A 27,716-nucleotide genomic window follows, 5' to 3' on the forward strand; every position below is an offset into this window, starting at 1 on the left:
TGGCAGGATTCCTTTCCGGATTTTTCAATACTGCTGAAAAGTGTTCGAGGGGTCCTAACGGCGCACCTATTTTCAATAATAGAGAGCACAACACAGCGTTCCACAGGGAACAGAAAAAGATCAAACATCGTAATACCCTTGAAAGGAACGACCTATATAGAGAGACCCGGGTATGAGAGTATCGACCACAGCCCATAGATCTTAATATTACTAAGGCAGGCATCGCCACATATACGCATACCGATGGCGAGGAATCCCCTGCGGAGGTCTCCGCTCATCTCGCTCTTGATGGCCTCCATGACGGTGTGGTTGGCGAGCGCGTTGTACTCGCGGAACACGAGGCGCAGCTGCTCGTAGCTCTGGCTGGCGATGATGCGGTTGAACGCCGACACGTCCGTGCCCCAGCGCAGTACGCCCGCCCGGTACAACAGCTGGGAACAACCGCGTACACGACAAGGTTGACATACCCGAAGACATTGTCATGAGGTGAGCGGTAGCATCACGCACAAAGGCGACTTACATCTCTGAAAAAAAAAAAAAAAAAAGCCGGGAAACTCATACAGGACGGGCGCTGGCCTGTCTTCAGCGCCCGTTTTGTCTTCGTGCAGCGTGTTTTCCGTTTTTTTTTTTTCTTTTTTCAGCGCTGTAATATGTCGAAATAATATTTATGTGGCCCATGGCACAATCAATGATCATAATGCTGCCTCATCCGCATCTACAAATAGGTACAAATAGGTACTAATAGGTACTAAAAAAGACAGAAAAAAAAAAGAACGCTATGCTGCACTTTATTTATCAGGGGAGGTTTCCGATGCAAAAATAACTTGCTTTGCAAGTCCTGAATCGAATACTTATTGAGCGAGGAAAGAGTGACGTGGGCACAAAGAACACGCCTTAAATGAAATTGATTTATTAGGTTAAAAAATACGCTTGCAATGGAATTCCTTAGCGAAGCTGATAGTTCTTTACGAGTCGTACGAGTGTTTAAGAAACGTATAGACAACCTACACGCAAATACCCGAAAGCATCGCTGAGGTTGTGAAAGCTAGCTATAGTTTTTGTAATGCGGCCTACGGACAAGTCGAGAGCTGAAAGAGGACAACGCAATTGCCACCGAAATTTGTTTTATGGGGTCTCGTTCAGTAGGTCCCGTGACGCCTAAGAAAAAGAAATGTCACTCGTCGTAGTATGTCATCTCATCCCACAATCAGCCGCCGGTTTTCTACAAGACGCGCGTTTCAACTTCTTCCAGCCGGTTCACTGGCGGACAGAATGAAAGGACGTCGACAATACTCACAGCAGCGTCATTACGTGCACGGTCATGATCCAAGGGAGTGTCTTCTTCCCGCTGAGCCTGAAATTTTTTTTAATTAATGTACTTGGGAACACCATGCATAAATTTGCTGTCAAAACGCATTTGCACATGAAAGAATAACCTGCCCGTGACGGAGCTGACTAGAACGCCTTTTCTTGAGGTTAAACTCTCGTGATAAAGGTATCGTATACGACAGGGGAGTCCAAAGTAGGTTTTGTTTATGTATGAGTAAATTGAGAAAGTCGAGATGGATACAAAAGTATATGCATATAGCAGAACATCGAGAACTGAAATGGCATGCTTTAGTTACGGAAGTCAGATCCTTTTAGATAAAAATTGTCTCTTGGCAGGCTACACTGGCGGGCACTATGTGTTGTTGGCTTTAAATCATGTGGACATGAAGAGTAGAGTGCAAAGCATATCCCCACCTTGTATTGAAGCCAACGTTTGAGCTGACACCGAATTAAGGCAAACATCTAATCAGGCTAGATTCTTATATTATACTCATTCGAAGCTCTATCCGCGTTTGGCCGCAGGTTAATTTCTTTCTCGATTTCTCTGACGCCCAAACCGTGGCACCAGTGACGTCACAGCGGGACCTCCCAGATGTCGCGCTTGAGGGTTCTTTATTTCCCTGCGTAAAGCGCATTAACAGTTTTCAGGTCGAATTTAGAAATTTAGAATGTAATGTAATCGTTATTTTTATGTATACAGTAGCGACTAGCGTCGGCTAGCTGCGACCTGTAACGTCACAGGAAGCTGTTTCGGTAGTCGTGTAGGTGGACGTTGACCCCGCCATCCTGCACAATTATGTCGCCATTCACACTTGATGCGAACCTTCGCTGCCGGAAGAGTAACTCATTTGCTGTGGTCAAAAGTGTAAACCGGACAACCCAGCTTCGCTCAGTAAACATAAAAATGTCACCCCGATTAAGGTGTAACCCTGTCGCACAACTGTAAGTGCTGCCATTCGTTTGCGTATTTGTTTCTATTTCTCTAACGCTGTGTGTTCAGCGCTTTCCTGTCAGAAACGTTACCGGCGCGCGTAACTGCTCTAGCAGGAAAGCTCCGACACGTAGTGTCGGTGAAATGTCGGCGTAGACTGACGATGTTCTCTGGCACACATGCATACAAAGTTGGATACACGGATGACAGCAATTGTCTATGCCATGTAGTCTGTATTTAATTCATATGTCTAAAAAACGGCGCGTATAGTGCATGTCTGCCAAAGCTGGAGCGATACTTGGCGAGATGTCATTCATTCGTTAGAATCGATGGCGACAACCATCGACTTTATAGCCTACGCGAGAAACCATTGCGAACTTCATATATCGAATCCCACTACTGCAGAGGGTTTACCGCTCTGGGCCGGTTAGGCGACCAGGCCACCATAGTCACCATATCCATACCCACCATATCGACGCCCGGCTCAGCGCGGACACCATTGCGAACAGAATCTATAGTGCACCTAATACACATGTGCACAACTTGGATTACGAATGCACATGCTAAGAGGGAAGGAAGCATTTTCAGTATTCTATACAGTCTATATGAAAATGAAAATTGATATTTCCCTAGTCCCTATATAATCTAGTCGTCACACCGCTCTCACACACTTACATTACACATTGACACCAGTAGACGCCGAAAATCACCAGATGTGTCACCAATGACGTCCGTCTCTAGTTCTTTTTTAAATACTGAAAAAAAAGAAAAAGTTTCAGAGCACCTATCGACGTACACTATCAGCATATATTGCGATCCTAATAAGAAGCGAACAAACAGTGCCACTGAATACCACAAAACTAGATAATATATGCGCCGATCAGTTCAGCAATAACAAAATATTAATCGACGAATCTGAGTTACAGCTAATCATTTGACAATACGAGCAATTTGCACAAGGACTGGGTAAGATGGTCGAGGTATTTATTCATTCATTCATTCATTCATTCATTCATTCATTCATTCATTCATTCATTCATTCATTCATTCGCAGCTTGATAGTGGTATGATAGCTGGAGCGGTCTTTGTGGACTACACCAAAGCCTTCGAATCACTGTATTCTTTTTTTTTTTTTCAAACTCGAAAGCTATGGCATTACAGGTCCGGCATTAACCCTGATAAAAGGTTATTAATCCGACAGTGTGTGTATTGAAGGTATATTGTCACGAGAAGTAGTCCTGAAGGTTTAATAAACCGCAGAGCAGCTGGCTCTCGGAAGACGCGACCGTCGGGGCTGGCTCGAGCAGGGAAAGGGGCGCGCGGTCTTCTTTGTTCTCTTGGGCTCGACCCAGTCTTGCCCCCGACCCACTACCTACAGGTGGCAATATTGTCGTCTCATAAACTAATTAACAAAGGAGTGCCCCAAGGTTCAATTCTTGGACCACTGCTTTTTTTAACATATATTAATGACCTTCACTCTTATTTGAATACAGACCAATGTCTTTTGTACGCCGACGACACAACCACCATGACTTCTGGTAACACATCTTCGGAACTAATTGCAAATCTCGACGCGTTGTTACAATCCTTAGAGGACTCGAGCCGCATTAATTCTATTAAAATTAATTAGTCCAAAACCAATTTTGTGGTATTCCACGCCCCTCAAAAAAATTCCCTCGGACTTATCAATACATATCAATAATGCTGTCATACCACAAACACGTCGTGCTACATTTCGAGGTGTGATCGTTGACTCGAATTTTAGGTTTAATCATCATGTCACCTGTGTCGTTAACAAAATTGGTTTTGGAGTAAGAGCACTTATCAGAACACGACCATTTTTCAATTTAGATGCGTTACTCTCAATCTATTATGCATTTATATGCTCCCATATTAATTACTGTATCACGTCATGGGGTAGTACGTACAGAACTCATCTTTCTAGGCTTATCTCTATGCAAAAGCAAGCACTAAGAATCATCACTTTCTCTTCTTTTAGCCAACCATCTGCGCCATTGTTCCAATCACTACATATCCTGCCCGTTGAGGGACTACATAAGTTTCACATCCTGGTTCTCCTTTTTAAATCCATTAATAGATATGGATATGTTAATTTCCTTCCTGAAGACATAATTACTAACAATAATATGACGCGTTTTGCTCTGTCAAACAATTTATTGTTTCCAAATGCACGGACTAATTACGGCAAGCAAACGACTACTTTCCTTGCCATATCCATTTGGAATAACCTATCTCCTCCGCTTAAATCGCCGATGTCGTTGTACAACTTCAAAAAAAATTTAAAGCAGCATGTTTGAATCCTTGAATCCTTAGCCATTCTGTATACAACCTATCACTGTATATTTGACTCTTCTGTTGCTTTTTATTTTTTATTTTTTTTTTATTTTTCTTCTTTTTCTTTGTTTCTTTTTTTCTACTTTTTTGTTTTCGTTTTTGCAACTCGGATTGCTGTGTATGCGCTTCTTTGATATACTATATTCATGTTGCTGTAGGAGGCCCTAATTGCAGTTTCGACTTTTGGGCCTCCTCCTGTATATACACTATGAAACATGTACTGCCAATACGAAATAACTTGATTGATATATTGATTGATTGATTGATTCATTCATTCATTCATTCATTCATTCATTCATTCATTCATTCATTCACCAGAGCACGCTGCCTGGTCTGCGTTGAAAGACAAAGTTCTGACTACGGATCCTTTTCATTCTCGCTTATTTAATGAGTGGAACACTGGAACAGTTTGAGAGTTTAATGTGTGTTCAGCATGAGGCACGTCCTGAATGAGTGGTTTTAGGCCGACAAGCGTCATATTAAGGAGCGCCGAAGTCCATGAGCACGCACGAATAATTATTTTTTTAAGTCTGCCCATCTGTTAAGTATGCCGCGATAAGTTGGATTTAAGGCTGCTGCGGCAATACCAACTACGTTCACTGCACCATCCAGGTCCCATCAGGCTCTAACTAAAATCACTAAACACCAGACTTGTACACGCTTACAGAAAAAATAGTACCGCGACTACGATTACAATTACTTCGTTTAAAAATGTAATTGATTACAATTACCAATTACTGCCCCACGAAAGTAATTGAGGTATTACTCAATAGTAATCGATTACTGCTACGTTACTTTTCTCTGAACTTTTATTAACATTGCCTGGATATTGTGTACAGAAGAAGCTGGCCCGGCCCTTTCAGAGCGTCCTTAGCAGCCCCTCATACCTTGTTTATTTGCACTAACAATTGCTTTTCAAAGTATTAGTTGGTCATCGTTCCTCGTTTTTGTTGTGAAGATATCAGCAGCAACACTAAAAACTTGCTCGAGTAGGAAAAAGAGAGAAAGACAGGAAGGTTAACTAATTCGTGCAATGTGCGCGCTTGAGGGTAAGGCGGTCTTCTAACTTACAAGAATCTTGCACACATTATTGTAGTTATCTCAGCACCTGGGTCCTATATGAAGCACAGAACTTCATCGTTGCTGGGACCTGGAGAATACACTCCTGGCTGAGCCCATGTAAAGCTGGAAAAAATCGTCCGTGTGTCATTTCCTGGCATTTACTTCCGAAGTGGCCTTCGCTATCGAGACCTACTAGTTCCATTCATCGACCAACTTCTGGTGGAGCGTCAAGATGACGAAACAAATACTGAGCACACGGGTTTCACTGTCCGAACATGCGCAGCACGGCTTTTTTTTTTTTTACGCGGTTTTACGTGCCCAAACCATGATCTGATTATGAGGAACGCCGTAGTGAGGGACTCGGCCATATTTTTGACCACCTGGGGCTCTTTAACGTGCACCTAAATCTAAGTACACGGGTGTTTTCGCATTTCGCCTCCATCGAAATGAGGCCGCCGTGGCCGGGATTCGATCCTGCGACCTCGTGCATAGAAGCCCAACACCATATATGGTGTTGGGCTTCTATGTGGATATAGCCACTAAGCACCCACGGAGGATCGCAGCAAAGGCTGCGGTGCTGCATGATCCCGAGCGTTTTACTGCATGTCCCACCTACTTCATGTTCTCAAATCTGCATCGCTTGTCACAGCTTGTCTCGTCAATATAGCAACTGGTTACATGTAATTACTTACTGATAAATGTAATTGAATTACAGTGAGCGTTACCGAGTAAACAATGTAATCGTTAACTTAAATTACCAAAGAAAAGGTAATCGATTAATTACGAGTAATCAATCACATGTAATTCGTTACGCACAAGTCTGCTGAAGACGAGGGGCGTAGCCGGAAGAGGGGGGTAGGTCCTACGCCCTCCCCTTCCTCCTCCTCCTTCCCGAAATTTCTGTGTGCCTGGATCTTTCGCCTAAAACGACTTGTAATCCATTGTATTTAGATTTAGGTGCACGTTAAAGAACCCGAGGTGGTCAAAAGTATTCCGAAGTCCCCCACTACGGCATGCCTCATAATCAGATCGTGTCTTTGACCGAGAATTTAATTATTTTTAATGCATCGATAATCTCGGACTAGGTTCGCCTTCGCTGGAGCACGCGTACATATGTGAAACGCGATCGCTCACTCCGGCGGTAGTAATCCTTGATGAGCCGGATGTCTTCGTTGCTGTGCGTGCAGAGTATTTCGATGAGGCACTCCTCGTCGGTGCCCAGGCCAACGATGGCTTTGCGGAGCTGGCGAGCCAGGTACTCGTGCAGCGGGTAGAGTAGCCCCATTATAACGTCCTCGAAGTTACTGCGCACAGTAGACTTCGCGTCGCCCATTAAGTCCTGCGATCGTCATACGAGAGCTGCCATTGATTACTCCTCGTTACTTTTTTTTTCTTCGGTATTTTTTTAAACACTGCTGGCCGAAGAATCCGACAAGTGCGAGCATACGTACCCGCGAAGAAGAAAACAAATAAATTCACGTACGAACATGCACAGGAGGCTTACGCGTCCAAACGATTGCTTGTAGACCCTGACTATCTCCTGCCGCTGATAGTCCGATCGAGCGCACAGGATGCCGATGACCGTAGCGCAGTCTGTAACTGAAATGGAAAACACATCGCATGGTGAGTGAGTCGATACGATACTGATGAGGCAACATGAATTACCCGTGCGAGTCGGCGTGCTCCGTGATCATGGCGCAGCGCAACGTAACATTAATTGGCTTTGTCAATACTTTGTGGCAGACGCGATGTGCAATATTAGGATCGCAAGCATGCGTCTCTAACAGCAGCGCTTCTGAAACTGTGTTCTGCCAACCCACTGGGAGATCTAGAAAGGGGGATCTGCGCTGATGACATCCCGGACGTTTAGCCTTCAGCGTAGATGTTCGCGCTGGTGGTTCTAGCACCTAAGAACAGCAACATTAGGTGGGCGAAAATTTACGATAATATTCTGCTGATTTCACTGGCTAATATGATAAAGGATGGTTGACAAAAATGTATTCCATTTTACTCTCACGTTAGGCTAGACAGCCACTCTCTAGAGTATGTGCGCGAACCTTAAAAGTGCGAAGATGGACCAACATGAGATGATCCTATGGTTTCTGACCATCTATGCCAGCTAGTCAAAAAGCCCCGTTTAATTGTGCTCGTGTTTTTCTTTTCCTCTGTCTCTGTCTCTTTCTGTTATCACTTACTCCATCCTTTGAAGGCTCTCCTGAGCGCCTCGACATCCTGCTGGACATTAAAGTGCCTGTACGCCTTTATGGTTCCCTGTACAGAAACAAACCGGCAATATTATTTTTTCACTTGTACACTGTAGAAGCGCCAGAAGAACAACCCATACTATATAGATGCGCGAATACAGAGGCACAATAAAAAGTAAATGAGATGTCATCGCATGTTTCCTCGTGAATGACACTGTTCATATAGCGATAACATGTGGCATAATGATCAGGTGAACTATACTTATTTGTTTACGAAATGTAATCGCCTTGGAGAATAACAGGTATGCAATATGAACGCGTGGCTTAAACGTAGCAATTAAGCAGCCGATCAAGAAATTTTTGTTCAATAAAAAATGAAACGTAATCTGTAAAAAGCACTGTGTTCGTATAACACAAGTGAAAAGGCATAAACACCAAGCACGAGAGATTGTATGCCAGAAATGTGTCTTGTTTTACGTGCAGCCAAATGAACAGCCGCCAACACACTTTTCGAGAGCGGGCATGAGAAGGGTGCGCGCCACCTATCGGAGATCACTAGGCCGATCAAGGCCATTTGACCCTGGTCGACTGGTGGCATAGCCACAGCTGTCCTTTCCTCCGTGCGGAATGACTGCCTCGTGCGATGCGACGAAATGGGCCTTCACTTGGCACTTTGGCGACGGCTGAGGCACGCTTGGCGCACAGCCGAGTCAGTGGTAAAAGAGGACCGCCAAGCACGAGCAGCGACGGTCAGCCTTTGTGGCAACGCATGCGCAAAACAAGTTGTCTGGAATCATGTCTGTGGTAGACGGCGCAAACCCACTTCTATATATAGGAGCACCACTTCCGTGCAGTAGAAAGTGTGCTGCGGACTGGCTTTCAGGAGTGTGCGTCCTCGCACTTCAAGTCCTCGAAAGCAGCCGTATCCCTGGGCAAATTTTGTTTTAAATTTCTTCAACGAAGACAAATAGATGGGCTGCGCGGGGGGAGAAAATGAGGAATGATAAACGACATGCTGAGTTTTGTCTTTTGTCGTTCTTCACGTATGTCCGGCCTTTAGCATTGCGTACGTTTCTCACGATTCAAGAGGCAGACGGAAAAAAAAGAAGAATGCTTTATCGCAAGATAAAAGAAGAATTTTTCTTTTTGGCTATGTCTTGTGGCTGTAGCGTTATTTCAATTCCGTAATCGCGCTTTCGCGACAACTTCCCTGCCCTTCAGATCGCCTGCTAGAACGATCTCACTTGTAGCAAAGAAACAATCAGCGACTCTTGAGAATTATTATTGGACTAAAAAGGCGGACGCCGCCTGATCAAGTTTGGGGAACTTCGTGATTTATCGCGGTCTACAGGCGCAGAATACAGGATAATCATTGACTAAATTTACCTAAGAGACGTGCTGATTTTTCAAGACAACGGAGACAACCCGGACATGACTATGACATGACATCGTACGCCCAGCGGTCTCACCCGTCCTGGAGAATAGCAGGAGGTTCCGGCCCCCGACCCGCCGTAGTAACCAAGCGAAGCCCCGTATACCTTCGTTCCGCCCGAGGTGGTTCCGCTAGACGCCGATGCATACTGCGCACCGGTCGCGGGAGAAGCGTATCCGAGGGAATAGTAACCGCTGGCAGCGCGGCTGCTCGAACTGTAATCGCTCGCAGGGTAAACGGCAGCAGTCGGCGTCTCGTAACGAGGCCGCGCACTGACGGGAAACAGAGCGCTTGGCGAGGGGTATTTGTCGGTTGGATCGCCGATTGACGTTGATGACGACGACGGGGTCGGAAACGATCTTGCTTGCGTCGGCAGCTCAGGGAAGGAGGGCGCTTCATTCAAGGGAGACAGAGGGGGTGCTCCAGGCATAAGCATTGTCACTGAAGAATTTCTGGGCGGATAACCTCCTGGCTGAGGAGGCGGATAACCTCCTGGCTGAGGAGGCGGATAACCTCCTGACTGAGGAGGCGGGTACCCTCCTGGCTGAGGAGGCGGATAACCTCCTGGCTGAGGAGGCGGATAACCTCCTGGCTGGGAAGGTGGATATTGCCCTGCTGTTGAGCCTGGGCTCATTGTCGGCGGATACCCTGGAAAACGACGAAGATAATTCATATTAGCGGACAGGTACCGTCGTACTTGGAAAATAGGAAAAGCATAGTGATCGGGTACATAACTTTCCGATCTTTTTTTATTATTGGACTAAAAAGGCGGACGCCACCTGATCAAGTTTGGGGAACTTCGTGATTTATCGCGGTCTACAGGCGCAGAATACAGGATAATCGTTGACTAAATTTACCTAAGAGACGTGCTGATTTTTCAAGACAACGGAGACAACCTGGACATGACTATTTCTGTGCCAAGACTAAACCTGCTTGATTTCAGCGATAAACTCGTAGTGCTCAAAAACGCTTATAAGCTGAAAAATTCTGGCATGAAAATTTCCGAAGATTTTTCGGCCAGAGTGCGCGCAGTTCGCAAAAAGCTGTGGGAAGCTTCGGTTGAGCAGCGGAATAATGGCTCGGTTATTAAAATGAGGTTTGATCAATTATTTATTGATAATGTACGTCATAACTGGGACACTGCCTCCAATAGTTTAGTAATAGCTCCTGGTTTTGATTCTAGCGCAAAATTTTCAAAGGCATCTTCATTAGGTTGACATTTCGTTCATTCTGCCACTGATCTCGCGCTTTTGAATGTTAATGCCAGAAGCATAACGAACAAATTTCCACAGTTTCTTTCGCTGGTTTCTTCATGTTCTCCTCATGTTATTTGCATCACAGAGACATGGCTTCACGAAGACATTGACGATTCAGAATTCAAGCCTCCTGGTTACATTGCTGTCCGGTGTGACCGTCAGAATAAGAAAGGTGGTGCTGTTGCCCTGCTTTTACGTTCCGATTTTAACTTTACGGTTTTACCAGGTCCTCTTAATGTGGAATCGGTTTGGTGCAAGTTACTAGTGCATAAACAGAATTTAACAATTTGCGGTCTTTATCGCCCCCCTGATAGTCCTAGTGACTTGTTCGATATTTCGCATTTCATTCATGACCATAGCCTCGACAGTTCTAACTTAGTCGTTCTTGGTGACTTTAACGTTCCCGGCATTCACTGGCCTTCGCTCTCATATTCCGCCTCTAATGCCTCTATTTGTAGAGACTTAATTACATTTTCTTTGTCACATAACCTGATTCAATTAGTGGATAAGAATACGCGGCTGAACTCCATACTTGACTTAGTTATTATCAGTGATAGTCTTGCTCATCTAGGTTTTAAGTACGATATCGTGGAAGGAATCTCGGACCATAACGCAGTTCTCATACACATTAACTGCCCTATCCCACATAAACGCTTTAGTTATTCCACATTTCGCGATTTTAACAAGGCAGCTGACGATACGTCTATCACTGATACTCTGGCAGATAAGTTTGACAATTTTTTGTCACTCAGTACCGAAAGTCATGTTGACAGTCTTGTTGATTGCTTTGGGTCTTTGGTGAAATCTTGCATCAATAACTACGTTCCATTAAAAACAAAAAAGATAAATAATAAACTTCCTTGGATTAACCGGGATATCTTGCACCTGTCACGGCGTGTCGGTAGACTACGTAAACAAAGCAATCTAATCTTGCGCTTCGCGCTCCTTTTGAACAAGCCAAGGAGGAACTTCGTACCCGTACTAAAAACGCTAAAGATTTCTATTTTTCAGTGCAACTTCCGATACTACTTAAATCTTCACAGGTTCTGGACATCAATCTTACCTAGTGCGACGGGCAGTACCTCTTTCAAGGTAAATGACGCTGTTACTAACGACCCCATCGTAATTTCGAATGCTTTTAACTCTTACTTCCAATCTGTTTTCACTCTCAATAATCATGTAGTCCCAAAGTTTAATTATGACACACAATCCAATAAACTAAGTGATATCGTAATAAATTCTGATGGTGTCTTAAACCTGATATTGAGTCTCGACACTAAAAAGTGTTCAGATGGTATCCCGAATTCTTTCCTTATTAGATACTCCCTATGGACAGCTCAGTACCTGAGCGTAATCTTCCAAAAATCCTTAGACTCCGGTGAAGTACCAACTAAATGGAAGACAGCCAAAGTCCTGCCTTTGTATAAATCAGGTGATAAACAACTTCTCTCTAACTACAGGCCGATTTCTCTCACAGCCCAGTCTTGCAAGATGTTAGAGCATATTATTTACAAACACATAATCGAATTCCTTGACTCTAATGACGTTCTAACATCTGCTCAGCATGGTTTCCGTCGTGGCTATAGCACTGTAACGCAATTAGTCGATTCTGTTCATGACGTCGCTTCTAACCTAGACGTAGGTAAACAAGTGGATGCCATCTTTATTGACTTTTCTAAAGCTTTTGACACTGTGATTCATTCTAAACTACTAGTAAAACTAAACGCCATATTCAACAATCCCCGTCTTGTTTCTTGGATAGCCAGTTTTCTTCATTGTCGCTCTCAATTTGTTTCTTCTAATTCAGTGGAATCAACACCTGTTGACGTCACATCAGGCGTTCCTCAGGGATGCGTATTAGGCCCTCTATTATTTCTCATATATATTAATAATTTGCCTTGTAACACCTCAACTAAAATCAGACTTTATGCAGATGACTGTGTATTATACGAATCTATTAACTACATTGACGACCATCACCGTCTTGCACAATCCCTTATGTCTTTCTGCACTTGGTGCAAAACGTGGCAAATGAACATCAACTGTAATAAAACAGTCGTGATGTCATTTGCCAATAGACAGAGCTCCCTCTCATTCGATTATTCTTTGGATGGCATCCCACTTAAAAGAGTTTCTCAATATAAATACTTAGGAATCATTCTAACAGAGCATCTTTCATGGTCTAAACACATCGAATACATAAATGGGAAAGCCCTAAAAAAATTAGGTTATTTCCGCCGCACTTTATCAAAGACCCCTCGTGATACTAAACTGTTATTATATAAAACGTTAATTCGCCCTGTCCTAGAATATGCATCTGTTGTCTGGTTTCCCTACAAACACTGAAATAATTTCGCTCAATAATGTTCAACATAAATCTATCCGTTTCATTTGCCAAAATTACAGCCGCAATTTCTCGCCAACACAGGCTCAACAATCTTTGAACATCGAGCCATTACTTTCCCGGTATCTCATCGAAGCCTTAAAACTTTTATATGCAATTATTAACTCCACTTGTGGTCTTTCTGATTCTAACTACATCACATTTACAAACGCAAGTTGTACCCGTAGCTCCCACGCCCTGAACATATCACCTATCTTTGCCCGTACTAACACATTCAAATACAGTTTTTTCCCACGTACAATTGAGCTATGGAATTCTTTCCCCGGCGACATTCGTTCACTATCACTAAAGGATTTTATAGCTACCACCACTAAGCACCTCGCTAACATGTAAAGTGCTTTCTTTTTTCCATTTTTTTGTGTATGTGTATGTTTGTTATTGTGTAGCAATGTATAATGTTCCCACTCCTGCTATAGCCCTATATAGGGCTGCAGTATATGTAAATAAATAAATAAATAAATAAATAAATAAATAAATAAATAAATAAATAAATAAATAAATAAATAAATAAATAAATAAATAAATAAATAAATAATAAATAAATAAATAAATAAATAAATAATATAAATAAATAAATAAATAAATAAATAAATAAATAAATAAATAAATAAATAAATAAATAAATAAATAAATAAATAAATAAATAAATAAATAAATAAATAAATAAATAAATAAATAAATAAATAAATAAATAAATAAAGACCAGAGGTCGGCATTCTCGCTCATGAGTCGACTCAATGAAACTCAGACCGAGCCGTAAGTCTGAGTGAGCCTGGACGATTAGAATTTCGGTGGGTCTGAGTCCGAGTGAGCCCGCCCGATAATGCGAAATAAAGCACATTTCTCTGCCTATTAATTTCCTGTCGAAAGCAATAGCCGCCTGCTATGGCGTGCTGGCTCGTGTATCTTGAACGGAATAACGCTTTAAGAAACACGGATGCGCTGCTGGCACCTAATACATGTACAACCACACGCACATAAATAAATTGCCATTAGAAGAAGAAAGACAGAAAATGACACCTGTTAGAACAAAACAGACTGCAACAGCAAACGCAACTCGTGCTCGTTTCATCTTGTGTCTGCCGAAAAAAATCACGCACTCGGCGAGCGCGTTGGAGACAAGTGGGATGGCCATGTCTCCCTCGAGCATCAACAAAACCGCTGCCATGACATCAGGCTTGATTTTTTTCTTTCGGGAGCATGGCGTATACCAGGCACCAGGCTAGAAACTGGCGCTCATGACGGAATTGCAGTTTACTTGAGGGGTATACCAGCTGACCTAGCCGTGCCCTAAATAGCTTATGGCTTGATGTGCGTTGTTTTCTCAAAGGTCTAGTTTGCGTTGAAGCGAGAGGCAGCAGGGTGGGCAATTCGCTCGCCCCTGCTGCCGATCTTCGAGTGAGCGAGTGAGCGAGCGGTCATTGAGTGAGATTTTTTCATGTTTGCCTGCGCGCGAGTCACACCATGCTTCCTGATTTGGTTAGTAAGCGAATGTTAATGACAGTTTATGCGACCCATAAAATCAATATCCTTGATAACTTGTACAGCTGTCTAATAATTAGTTATCGCAATCAATGCTTCGCCTTTGAGTCGAAACTGATATTTTCTTAAATTCGGTTAACTCTAAAAATAAAATATCCTGTATAATATATTAAAATGAATCTTTCTGCTTTCAGCCCGCACGAATGCACGCGTACACGCCGCGGTAGCTTATGACATTGCACTATACTAAGCCGGATTTGATCCCGGCCGCGACGGCCCCATCTTGATGGGCCTATAGAAATGCAAAAAAGATCGTGTACTTGGATGTAGGCGCACGTTGATGATGATATGATGATGATGATGATGATGATGATGATGATGATGATGATGATGATGATGATGATGATGATGATGATGATGATGATGATGATGATGATGATGATGATGATGATGATGATGTGGCGCAAGGGCCAGGTATGGCCAAAGTGCGCCATGACTGATAATGTTGTGTTAAGCGCTGATTGATTAGTCGCGATGATAGGATGTAACATGGCTGTAATGTGGCCTAAAATCAATCGCTATCGTAGAAGCGTAAAACGATATATAGTATAAAATTATGACAGTGATATGTGGAGTGGTCTATGGGTACAGTACGAATGACAAGTGATCATGAGGCTAAAATGCAAAAATATGGAAATAGCACGTATGCCTCCTTAAGGCCTTTGAGCCCAAAGGCTGGGAGGCAGGTGCTTTCTTTTAATGCAGCTACCGCAGCAGAAACCTCTGTTAAGAGGCCGTGCTACGGATTTTCTGGGACTATAACATGAAAACTGTGTACATCTTTTAAAAATTCAAACAAGGATTGATATTTAAAGAAAGGTTCTATACCTAAGATCATTAGAGGATGAAGTGGAATGTGCTGTCGGTGTGGCAATGGAAAATGCTTTTTCCTATTAGCGTTTAATTCAGTGCATTGCAGCAGGATGTGAAGCACGGTAAGTGGCTCACCACATTTATCACACGTGGGTGGATCACCACCGGACAAGAGGTATGCGTGTGTACTGTGTGTGTGTCCTATCCTAAGTGTGCAAAGTGTTACTTCTGTGCGGCGGTTCCTTGATACCGGCTGCCAGTTGCCAAGATACGGCTTGATAACATGTAGTTTATTTTCTGTTTCTTTATCCCACAGCCGCTGCCAGTAAGCCCTGAGCTTTTTATTTAGGGCGGGCTTGAGGTCCATTACAGGGACAGTCGTGGAAGAGTTGGCAACGTTCGCGTGGACGGATGTGGCTAGCTGGTCAGCCAATACGTTTCCTTCAACCTCTCGGTGCCCCGGCACCTAGCATACCACGATATGTTGCTTGGACGCATAGGTGGTGCATAGTACTGAGTAAAGGGATAGAATTACAGGGTTTTTATATTTTTTGACAGTTTTTAAAGCGTTTACGACGCTCAAAGAGTCTGTGTATATAACTGCCTTTGGGATATTAAATTCTTTAATGTGTTTAACGGCGCCCAATATCGCGTGGGCCTCTGCTGTGAAAATACTTGTGTGAGGGTGCAGAACACCGGCATCCGAAAATGATGGACCGACCGCTGCGTAAGACACGCCGGAATTCCACTTCGATGCATCTGTAAAACATTCAGGAGAGGAGTATTTGTGCTTTAGTTCGAGGAAGTACATTCGGATATGTGCGACAGGTGTGCGCTTTGCAATAGCTACGAAAGATGTGTCACAGTGTATAAGTTGCCACTGCCATGGCGGGGGCCGCATAGCAGGGGGCATAAGGTGGTATTCAAACAGTGGAACCCTTGTTTCTTCAGCTATGTCTCTAACGCGCAGTGAGAAAGGCTGTGCCACTCTGGGACGGTTGCGAAAAAGTTGAAAACTGGACAAATCATTTATGGTGGAATACGCGGGCTGCTCACTGTTTGCGTTCACTCTCAGAAGATACATTAAAGACGAATATGTTCTCTGCAGATGAAGTGACCACTCATCCGATTCAACGTAAAGGCTTTCCACTGGGCTTGTTCTAAAGGCGCCTGTGGACAGGCGAATGCCTAAGTGGTGGACAGGGTCCAGTATCTTCAGAGCAGTTGGAGTAGCCGACTGGTAAACTATGGCTCCATAGTCTAGTCGTGTGCGTACGAGGCTTTTATACAAGTTCATAAGACATTTTCTATCACTACCCCAGGTTGTGCGTGACAGCACCTTTAAGATATTCATTGTTTTCATACATTTGTTTTTAAGATACTTTATGTGCTGTACAAAGTTTAATTTTGCGTCTAAAATTATGCCTAAAAATTTATATTCCCTGTTTACAGGCAGACGCTCACCATGCAACACAATTTCAGGATCAGGGTGCAGGCCTCTTTTTCTAGAGAAACCTACACAGGTGCTTTTTTGTGGGTTCAGTCTGAACCCGTTCTCATCAGCCCATTTGGAGACCTTGCTGAGACCAAGCTGGACCTGTCGCTCACAGATTGCGAGAGAATTTGATTGAAATCCTATCTGCACATCGTCAGCATATGTTGAATAGAATATGTTACGTGGTATGTATATAGGCGAAGAGAATTCATTTTTACTATAGAGAGCGTGCAGCTGAGCACCCCGCCCTGCGGCACTCCAGTTTCCTGTACAAATTTCCGTGACAACACATTGTCCACTCGAACACGGAATGCGCGGTTAGACAAATAACTTTCGATAACATTGAACATATTACCGCGTATACCTAAGTGTGAGAGGTCTCTCAATATCCGAAACCGCCACGTAGTATCACAGGCTTTTTCCATATCAAGGAATATAGATAAGAAAAACTGCTTATGAACAAAAGCTTCACGGATACGTGCCTCGATACGTATGAGGCGGTCACTGGTGGATCGGCCCTACCGAAATCCGCACTGGTATGGGTCGAGAAATTTGTTTGATTCAAGGAAGTGTTGTAAGCGACAGTTAATAATTTTTTCAAAAACTTTGCAGAGGCAGCTTGTTAACGCTATAGGTCTGTAACTTGATACAGAGGAAGGATCCTTTCCTTGCTTCAGAATTGGAATTATAATAGCCTCCTTCTAAACAGAGGGGATCTCGCCGGAAAGCCATATAACGTTGTAAAGGGAAAAGAGGGTTTTTTGTGCTTCGGAGGGTAGTTGTTTCAGCATATCATATATTATGCGGTCTGAACTTGGGGCGGATGTATTACAACAGTTCAGTGCTGCCTGCAGTTCTACTATGCAGAATGGTTCGTTGTACGCCTCACTTGCACATTTTCTTACTAACTTTTGTTGTTATATTCGCGTTTTGTACTTTCGGAAGGTTTCGGAGTAGTGTGAGGAGCTCGATGTGTGTTCAAAATGTGCACCAAGAAAGTTGCTTGATCTTCCAGGCTTTCTCCGTGGCTGTTTACTAAAGGCAGGGAATACGTTCGTTGCCCGTTAACTTTCTTCACTCTATTCCAGACTTTTCTCTCACCTGTGTACGAGTTTATGCTTGATATAAACTTTGCCCAACTCTCTCATCTTGCTTGTCGGCACGTTCTCCTTGCCTGGGATTTGACATGCTTAAAGTTTTCCAGGTTTTCTGCTGTTGGAGAATCGCGAAGCAGCGCCCACGCTTTGTTCTGGTTCCTCCGTGCTTGCCTACATGCAACGTTCCACCAGGGAACACGCCGCTTGGAGCCCATGCCGCTCGCTTGAGTAACACATTTACAGGCGGCATCAAGTATAAAAGCTGTAAAATATGTAACCGCATCGTTTATGGTTAGACCGGACATCTCAGTCCACGTCATGTGAGTAAGAGTTCGGTACCGTTCCCAATCGGCTGAGTCAACCTTCCACCGAGGGACCTGCGGGGGAAGTTGATCTTGTTTCGGCGTACTCAGGATTATTGGGAAGTGGTCACTCCCATACGGTTATTAAGCACATTCCATTTAAAATAGAGTAAAAGGGTCGGCGATAAAATGCTAAGATCTATGGCAGAGTATGACTTGTTCGCCAGGTTAAAATACGTGGGCTCCTTCGTATTCAAGAGACATGCTCCAGAGGAAAAAAGCAGCTGTTCAATAACGCGACCTCGCGCATCACAGCGTGAATCGCCCCACAAACTACTGTGTGCATTAAAATCACCAAGAATCAGATAGGGCTCTCGGAGCTCATCTATTAATGATTCTAGGTCGCGTTTGTGAAGCTGATAATGTGGTGGTAAATACAACGAGCAGATGGTAAGGAGTTTATTTAAAAGAACGACTCGAATGGCCTCTGCCTCAAGGGCCGTTTGGAGCTTCAAATGCTGACACGCTACACTTCTATCAGCAATGATGGCTACACCACCAGATGATGCGACAGCATCTTCGCGGTTTTTTCGGAAAGTCATGTATTGCCGGAGGAAGTTGGTGTGTTTGGAAGTTAGATGCGTTTCTTGTACACACAGCACTTTAGGATTAAACTTAGAGAATTTCTCGGACGTCATCTAGGTTTCTTAATAGTCCTCTAAGATTCCACTGTATGATGTTTTCCCTGTTGAAAAAAAATGTGCTGTGTGTCTCAAAAGGGAGGAAAGTGACTTACTTTACAGAGCATTTGTTTGGCCCTGCAATTTGTGTGTGTTTTTTTTTTTTTTTTTTGAGCGGTCAAGATCGAGAACTTCACCGCTCCTTCGACGCTACTAGCGCCGTTTGGCTTGGACTGGTGTCCATAGCCTCTTTCGAGGCACTGGACACCCGCTCCAGAGAGCGATGAGTGCGTCGCGCAGACTTCGCGAAGTCCTGGCCCCCACCGGGCCGGAGGTCGACAGGACCCCTGTGGCCTCTGCGGTGCCCTGGCTGCTGCCGGAGCTTGTAGAGGCCACTGGTGTGGACAATTTGAGAGATGGCAGGGCAGCGTTGGCTGCTCCCACCTTAGGGACGGGTGGCGTTAGCCTCGGCACGCTAGGCGTGGTCCAGGCTGCCGCCAGAGGCCGTTGTGGTGCCGCCCCCTGTTGCACCACTTCGGCGAAAGATGTTTTGAGCAAGAATAACGAGGAGATACGTTGTCGTGCTTCACGGAATGTTATGTTCTCCTTCACTTTTACAGTAATTATTTCCTTTTCTTTCTTCCAGGCTGGACAAGCTCTGGAGTCTGCAGGGTGACTGCCGTCGCAGTTCGCACAATGTACCTCGTCCTTATTGCAATCGTCAGAAGAGTGACTGGTTGTGCCGCACTTTGCGCACATAAGCTGCCCTCGGCAGCTCTGGGATGCGTGACCAAATCTTTGACATTTGAAGCAACGTCGCGGGTTCGGAATGTAAGGTCGAACATAAAGTTTTACGTAGCCGGTTTCAAGAGTCTCGGGTAAAGTAGTTGAACTGAAAGTGAGTATTAAATGCTTTGTTGAGATTTCGTTGTCGTTCCGTCTGATTGTGATGCGCTGCACATGGATTACGCCTTGGTCCTTCCATCCACCCAGGAGTTCCTCATTCAACGTCATTAAGTCTTTATCTGATACTACGCCTTTGAATGTGTTCATAGTTTGATGTGCGCTCACAGGAACAGGGATGTTACCAAAGGCTACAAGGTGTGAGAGTCTGTTGTATTGTTCCTTGTATTTTAGTTCGAGGAGCAAATCTCCACTTGCCATCTTTGTTACCTTATAACTAGTTCCAATGGTCTCTTTTAGGCACTTGGCCACAAGAAATGGTGAAATTGCTCTAGCTTTTGTTGATGATTGTTCACAGTGAAGGACGTGGAATTTCGGGAGAGTTTCTTTGTTTTTGGGCCAGAATAGCGAGGTTACATCGGTGCGTACCCTTTTCGAGGCACGATCGATTGAGAAAGGGTTCTAGGATCCCATGGAAAGAAATGATTTATTCGGCAAAGGCGTCTGCCACCCACCACGCAGCCCAACAAGGGGACGTGGCAGAACATCAAAACAAGTCTACACAGCGCCAGCATTATGCCGTTACTATAACCCAATATGGTATACCCAAGGTAGGACAGCCACACCAGGTTAACCCTTGCCGCCAGGAAAAGTCGAAGTGAATGGAAAAGATGAGAGGACAGGACAGATTAAAAGTGGAAGGGAAAGACGAAGATAAGGGTAGAGAGAGAGATAGGAAAGGACTACCAGTTTCCCCCGGGCGGGTCAGTCCCGGGGTGCCGTCTACGTGAAGCAGAGGCCAAAGGGGCGTGTTGCCTCCGTCGAGGGGCCGTAAAGGTCCAAACACCCGGCATTGGCTCAACCCCCAGGATCTTCTTTTCCCCGGACACGGCTAAGCCGTGCACGGCTACACACGGGAGGGTTCAACCCTCAGGTGCTCGGGTCCGTGGTGTCGCAACACAACAAACGCCTGCTTACGCAGACGCCCCTGCGGGGGTAGGCGCACGTTAAAGAAATCTGGGTAGTCAAAAGTAATCCGTAGTCCCCCACTTCGGCGTGCCTCATAATCAGATAGTGGTTTTGGCAAGCACAGCCCCGGAATTAGATTAAATAATTCATGCACGCCTCTTTACTTACCTCTCTCAGTTGCGGTGGACGACGAAACCGCGAAACCTGGCGGCGGCGCGCCCGACGGCCGTTGGAGACCATCGAAACCCGCCGATCCCGGGGGTCCTGGCGGGTAGGAGGACGATGATGTCGTGTAGCGCGGCGAGTAAGGCGGGGGGGCGTAGCCCCGGTTGGCATTACCAGAGGTGCCCTTCATGCCGGAGCCCGCCTGGAAACAATGCACCCCTTGGCTGGCCTGCAGCATAGTAAAGAGCGCCGTCCGTTCTGCAACCACCATTGCCGACGACAGTAACTCTAGCTGACGCCGCTGAGATGCGCGCCGGATACGCTAGAATACTTTCTCGCCCTTCCGCCGCACACCAGCTGCCGGAAAAAAACATCTACTATTGGCTCTGTGCTTGTCAGCCGCGCTGGCCGCAAAGCAACACATTATTTGGACAGGCATTTTAAAGCCTAACTTTTCTGCCCCACTGGACTCCGAAGTTCGTTGTCTTCAAGTGCGGAGGTGACCCGGACGTTTACGACGTCCCCGCAACCGCATGACGCAATCTGTTGCGAGTGGAACCACGAACTTCCCACATAGAGTGAGTTATAAGTTGGCGCGTGTATTTCTCCCGTTTTTGTCTGCCTTTTCTCAATTCCAGAGGCACTGCAAATGACTCCGGAACAGACGCCGGAGTGTAATATACTTCAAAGTGTGTACAATGAGTGTATGTCCGTTAGGTACTAATTCACCAGATCTTACACGATAGTATGCAACAAACACATCGGGAAAGTAAACAAAGGGTTTAAGTGAAGAAATCAAAGTTGTCCGGCTGGTAGGTTTACTAGCTTGGATAACATTTCAGCGCCAGTAGACAAGGGCAAAATGGAGATGTGAAGGTCACGATGCGCAAACTTCAACAGCCTAATCTGAGGAAAATGCATACATTTATACGCCATGCGCCACCGCGCCACTCCTATACCTGGTCAAAACGTTATACTGCTCCTTCCACAAGAGCCTTCTCTTTATAAAATAGGTCGATAGACGTAGTGCTAACACGTTTCAACATTCCACCTGATAGCTTGTGCCGCTGTAATTTTCCGCACGTCCTTATCACTGTGTCTGGCAGAAGTAAGTTATTCAACGAAGGTGCGCAGCCGCCCTCTTGACAATGAACAGATATGACGATCGTGATAATTACTTACATTTACGTTCTCTTAGGCGGTCATTAAGGCATCGTCCCGTTTGTCCTGTGAATTTCCTGCCACATGAGAATGGCAGTTCATTCACCAGTTCTTCGCACAGAGCGCAGGCTGCCGTGTCCTGCGCAAAAGCTTCAGTGCTTCACCGGGACTGGTTATGCAGCATTACTTTATGCAAATGAGTAACTGCATTAATGCAAGTCAGTAAACTTGGTTGAAGTTTGCGAAAAGATAACAGAACGTAGGAGAGAAGCGAATCGTTTCGTGGAGTCAGTATACATAGCATGCATTTCAGGAGCTATGAACATTACTTTCACTTGTGTACGGCCTGTGACAGTTACATAGCAAAATATCGCACTTTTCCACACACTAGAATATGCGCGTTGTACCTCTGGATACAATCCTCAAAGCTGGGGCTACGGTTAATACGTGTCACACAAGCGTACGGGAGGCAGACAATCACTAAACGTGTAGACGTTGCATTCGACGCTGCGCTTAACTAGTCAGCTTTTCAAAATCTTAGTATCAGAAACAAAAACCTTACCAGAGACAATTTTGTGCGGATGACTGGCAGGCGTGGCCGTGGTTGATGTCTGCGATGCTATAACCCGGGTGGCACGAGCTGTCTATATATGGGAAACCGGGTAACTGAGAAGAAGCGCAGAAATTATCAGAAAAATGAAATTTCACGAAGAAATCCTTCGCTGCGTGTGTGATTTCTCTGTCACAACGGTTTCGCGCACGCTGAATAAATACGATCCAGCACTTGTTGGTGTTCCTCTGCACAAGTGGCACATACCCACCGTGGGGGATCAGCCGCGGTGGCGATTAATCAATATCCTCATCTTCTTCGCTCTTGTCTTCAGAGAATGCCTCTGAATAAGACAGCTTATTCTTTAACTCGGCAATTTACTTTAGGTATTATCATTATTATCATTACTATTACTATCATTACTACTATTACTATTATTACTATTACTAGTATTATTATTATTATTAATTAAAGGGACAGACAACCGCTCAGAACATGAATCGAGATAACCCCGCAGATAGAAAGATTGCCTATCGTATTGGCTACAACGAGCCCTGTTGTTCTCATTAAACGTAGATTAATATTTTTAATTGTTCATTAAATGTCGCGACAAAGGACCTTTGGCGCCTCACGCGGCAAGATCACGAACATGCATAAGAGGCCTGTCACGGGACCCTCTACTCAACGTTTATAGATACTATCTATAAACGTTGCCCCTACTAGTGTACACGGTTCCTGGTCTTATTATTAGTATCGTAATTCAGTACACTTTTTTTATTATAAGTTTTTCTAACTTTCAAGCCTTCGTTTGTAGAGAGTATGAAAGTGGCGCTGCCTTAGCCTTCGTTTTCGGTGCGTTGGCTTGGCTCGTCTATCGACAGGATAGCGACGCCGGGGGATAGCCAGCCATGACGTAGGCGTGTACTTGGGGAAAAGCGCGGTACAAATATAAGAAAGGTCTGTACAACAACGCATACTTATTGTACCAGCTTTTTGTTTTCAAAAGCGGTGGGAAAGGTCGAAATATAGGTGGTTAACCACAGTTGCACACACTCCTGCGAAAGCAGAACGATGGGCGGCTTTCACAATTTGCGAGGCGGGCTATCGGCATCACTCTCACTTCTGAGCGTTGCTGGAGGAAGGACTCTTGCATTTTTAGAGGCTGCTCAGATCGGAAAATTCCGCTTACAAAATATCCACGCGCTTTTGGAAGTAACCACTGCAGGTGTAAACACTAACGAGGTTGAGCTTTTCATTGCGCCATAAAACAATGGGTCCTTAAAAATCGGTTGTCTGACCCTTTAAGTTCTTCTTACTCTACCTATTTACGGAAGGCTGACACACTATTTTATTTCATTTATTATCGGTTTCTTTCACATCTTCGATTACTTTGTATATCATATTACTACCTGGTTTGTGGCCTACTCCCCACAGTGGGGATATACGCCACGAATATATGTGGCTATATGTATATTCCGAGCGCTCGATTTCGACCAGCCGAATGTACAGCACGTGGCCAGAGCACTCGAAAGCGACCAATTTGTGCCATAAGTTGTGCAGAATCACGCAGTACGCTCCAGGAATACGCGTAGCAATCGCATTGTGCGACTCGCAGTGATAATTCACACCCGCTGCCTCCTGCCTTTATCGACGCTTTGCGATTAGTCTACACATGAGTCGTAAATTACACCGTTGTTTGAAGCACACCTGTAGCACACAGCCCTTAAGCATACACTTCACTGACTCAGGGATGATGAAAAGTTACGGAAACAAACAATACATAAAAGCACACTTCTCCCCTGCACTGGCGGCTCTCTATTAAGCCCCATACCATTGCATATTTTTTTTATTGCAAACATTTTTTATTACAGTGGAGCTGTATATGTCTACCCTCCCATAGACTTGTCTATGTCCGTTGATGATTTATTGGCATTCCCTTTAAAACGGGGCGGCGACAAATAGTCACCTAGCCTGTTTGATTTAATCAGGTATACTATACATGTTTTTTATCATTTTTGTATACCTCCTCCATTAATATTTTTCTTTTTTTTTTTCAAAATTACCTTGTACCGCTACCTATATGATTTTAAGAGATCAGGTCGTATCAATCTTTTTCCTGCTTTTTTTCCACCAGTACTCTAATCGTCTCTTGCTTATCTCTACGGCTGATCTGTTGATATTTCCTTCCACTTTAAACCCAAGCGTTTCTGGAAGTTGTACGTTACCTACGGTTATCGCTGGGTGAATCCCGTCGTATTCAATTAGGATGTGCTGAGTGGTATCTGGATCTTTACTGCAGCTTACACATACCTCATCTAGTTCCGAATATTTGCTCCGGTATGTTTTGGTCTTTAGGCAACCGGCTCGAGCCTTAAATAGCAAGGCACTGCCCTTTGTGTTATCGTACAGATTTTCCCTTCTAATTTCTTTCTTCTCATTCCTGTAAATCTCCATGGTCCTTTTTGTTTCCATTCTTTGCATCCAGTTCACGGTCTCTGTTTCTATCACTTTCTTTCCGGTCACTCCTGGTTGTCTATTTACAGTTTCGATTATCCTGTACTTGGTTTCCAACTTCCTTGACTTCTTCCTCCATTCTGTGTCCACGCTTTTCATGTACAGATACTTGTGCACTTTAGCCGCCCATTTATTTTCATCCATGTTCCTGAGCCTTTCCACAAAACTAATTTTCAACTTTCAAACTAATTTCAATTTCAAACCAATTTCAATTTCAAACCAATTTCAATTTCAAACCAATTTCAATTTCAAAACTTCCGCGCCCTCTATGAGGAGGCAAAGCAAACCAGTAAGGCATGTGCTGACACCTGGCGTAGCGGGAGGTAAGCTAGGAAACGGGCGGCGAGCAGCAGCAAAGATCGTGCTCGAGAGGCTGCCCGTAAGCGGCGGGCTCGACAGAAAGGCGGGTGCCGCGAAGCGGAGAATGCGGTGAAGCGACGCAGGTACCACGCCATTAAATTGGACGAGCACAAGGGTGCGTATGCGTAATTTCAGAGGGACTTTCTGGACTGACATTTCGGATTCAGTTGTGCGGTGTGCGACAGACTGTGGTTCGAGAACGATTTGAAGTTGATTGGTAACGTTCAAGATGTCACGAAGCATGAACCTGATGCGGTTTTGACAGCTACCCCAGTTTCTGACTCAGCCAGCTGCTCGGTTTGGCTGCGCCGAGGGAGCGCGAATGGCCGTATCGCGCATCGATCATTTGGTGTGACAGGTGATTGCTAACAAGCCACGTGCTGCATTTCCGCGTCTGCGCAAAGCAGTTAGTATGTTGCGTGCCCTGGTGGGAGGCCGCATGTAATGCGTACTGCCGTAGAACAGCTCCACTGGTAGCCCACATTCACAGAGTAGAATGGCTGCAATTTTTCTTCAATCGCATGGTTATGTACCTCAATAGGGTCTGTTCAGGTTGATTTCCTGAAACCGAGTAGTACTGAGTCATGCCTGCTTAGAAATTTGAAGACTAGCACCACTTTCAAGATGTCCGTCCTTAAAGCGTGCTGCAACATACTACTCACAGTCACAATAAACCTTAGCGCCAACAAGATGACACAAGGCGGACACAGGACAAAGGGCTACTCTCAACTGGCATTTTTATTATGTCACACCCCTGCCTATCAGAAATCAGACAAGGAAAATGCGCAGGGAAGTCATCATGACAGGTAGGTCAAGAGAGCAAACTATACAAAATATTTTACAAACAAGATTCGGTATTCTGCAGAGCAATACATGCGAAACTGGTACAATCTGATCCGAGTGATTTTATGAAAAATGCTTGATAGCTCTGGGGCAGTGGTATCGCGGTTCCTTTTCAATGTCACGGTCTCCTTGAAAAGAGCTTGAGACCGTGCACATTTTGCAGTGTTGTGATAGATACGAAGCGGTTCCTATCAGTAAAGGCCGCTCATGCTCTTTGAGGCACTCATTACTACAGCGGCCAGTCTGACCGATGTGCACTTTACCTACACTACATTTACACCAACAGCAGATTCTACAAATTTGGCGTGTTTCTTCTGGTAATATAATTTCTTAATTGTTTGAGAGGCGCAGAAAAAAGTCAACTGGTACATTGTATCGGGTTTTCACGTTCTAAAATTATGAGCAACCCTGTGGCAACACGGTACTCTTCAGGCCTATTGCGTGACAGAAGAACTGTTGCGCCGCTTGTCCTTTAGTTTCTGAAGCAAGGCCTCATAAATAGATTTCAGCAGTAAACTTGGGTAGCCCGCCGCATGCAACCCCTCTCCCCCCATTACATAGCTGCGCAACTATATAAACTAATTCGCAGAATGCGTGCGTGGTTCCATTAGAGCAGATTCTATGAACACAAACACAAATGGCGTGTTTCCCAGTTTTCGAGTGCGCAGATGCTTACAGTATATAAATCCTCACGTGCGCGTGGCGAATACATCCAACTGGCGTGACCTTGTAAAAATAGCTGCAAATCTAAAACCCACAGTTTCCCAGCCTTCGGAAGCTTGCGTGTGAAGGTTAAACCTTTGCTGTTGTCCTTAAAATCATTTAAAATTTCAGCCACGAAGAAAACATCCCTTTGTTAGACTTCTTGTGTTATCCTGCTCCTTATTAGAGTTATTATGAATATGCACCAACTAGCCTGTCAATGTATTCAGCTGGAAAATACTACATTAATTGGTTCCAGTTAACGCTGCCCCAAAAACCCACCTGCAGCATTTCCGGACGGCCTTACCTGAAAGACCCATGCATTTTGGATTGTTACCTTAGTATATCACTATATTTTACATGCAGGAGTACACCTTTTCAAATTTTCATGCCTACACCCGGCACTTGCGTGATCTTATGTTCAAGTGACCGAACGTGCAACTGCCGGAATAAGTTTTCGAACCACGAGACCACGAATAAACCATCGTATCGGTTGTGCATGCAGCTAGGAATTAATAGGTGCACTTTGAACTCGTGCGCGCAGAACCACTGCGAGGAAATTCTGCTTAATTTTCTTTTTTCGCGGTGCCATATCAGCGATACTTTCGTACGCATCTGTCCGTAGATCGCAACACGTGCTGCGGCAG

The 27,716-nt window shown here is 44.6% G+C and overlaps 1 protein-coding gene across 1 annotated transcript in view; it reads right to left on the minus strand.

Annotated features, from left to right (window-relative positions):
- LOC119436610 (annexin A7-like) overlaps positions 1 to 21,210 on the minus strand; it is a 30,578-nt gene extending 9,368 nt beyond the window's left edge. Inside the window, exons 1-6 of the mRNA XM_049659077.1 lie at positions 20,943 to 21,210; positions 9,420 to 9,961; positions 6,812 to 7,016; positions 2,936 to 3,015; positions 1,298 to 1,354; positions 242 to 431 (exon numbers count right to left, since the gene is read on the minus strand). Of these exons, the coding sequence (XP_049515034.1) occupies positions 242 to 431; positions 1,298 to 1,354; positions 2,936 to 3,015; positions 6,812 to 7,016; positions 9,420 to 9,961; positions 20,943 to 21,210 (1,342 nt within the window). The remainder of the gene's footprint in view (positions 1 to 241; positions 432 to 1,297; positions 1,355 to 2,935; positions 3,016 to 6,811; positions 7,017 to 9,419; positions 9,962 to 20,942) is intronic.
- Between the last annotated feature and the right edge of the window lie 6,506 nt (positions 21,211 to 27,716).

Source organism: Dermacentor silvarum, chromosome 1, assembly GCF_013339745.2.
Source record: "Dermacentor silvarum isolate Dsil-2018 chromosome 1, BIME_Dsil_1.4, whole genome shotgun sequence".
NCBI classification, from domain to species: Eukaryota; Metazoa; Arthropoda; class Arachnida; order Ixodida; family Ixodidae; genus Dermacentor; species Dermacentor silvarum.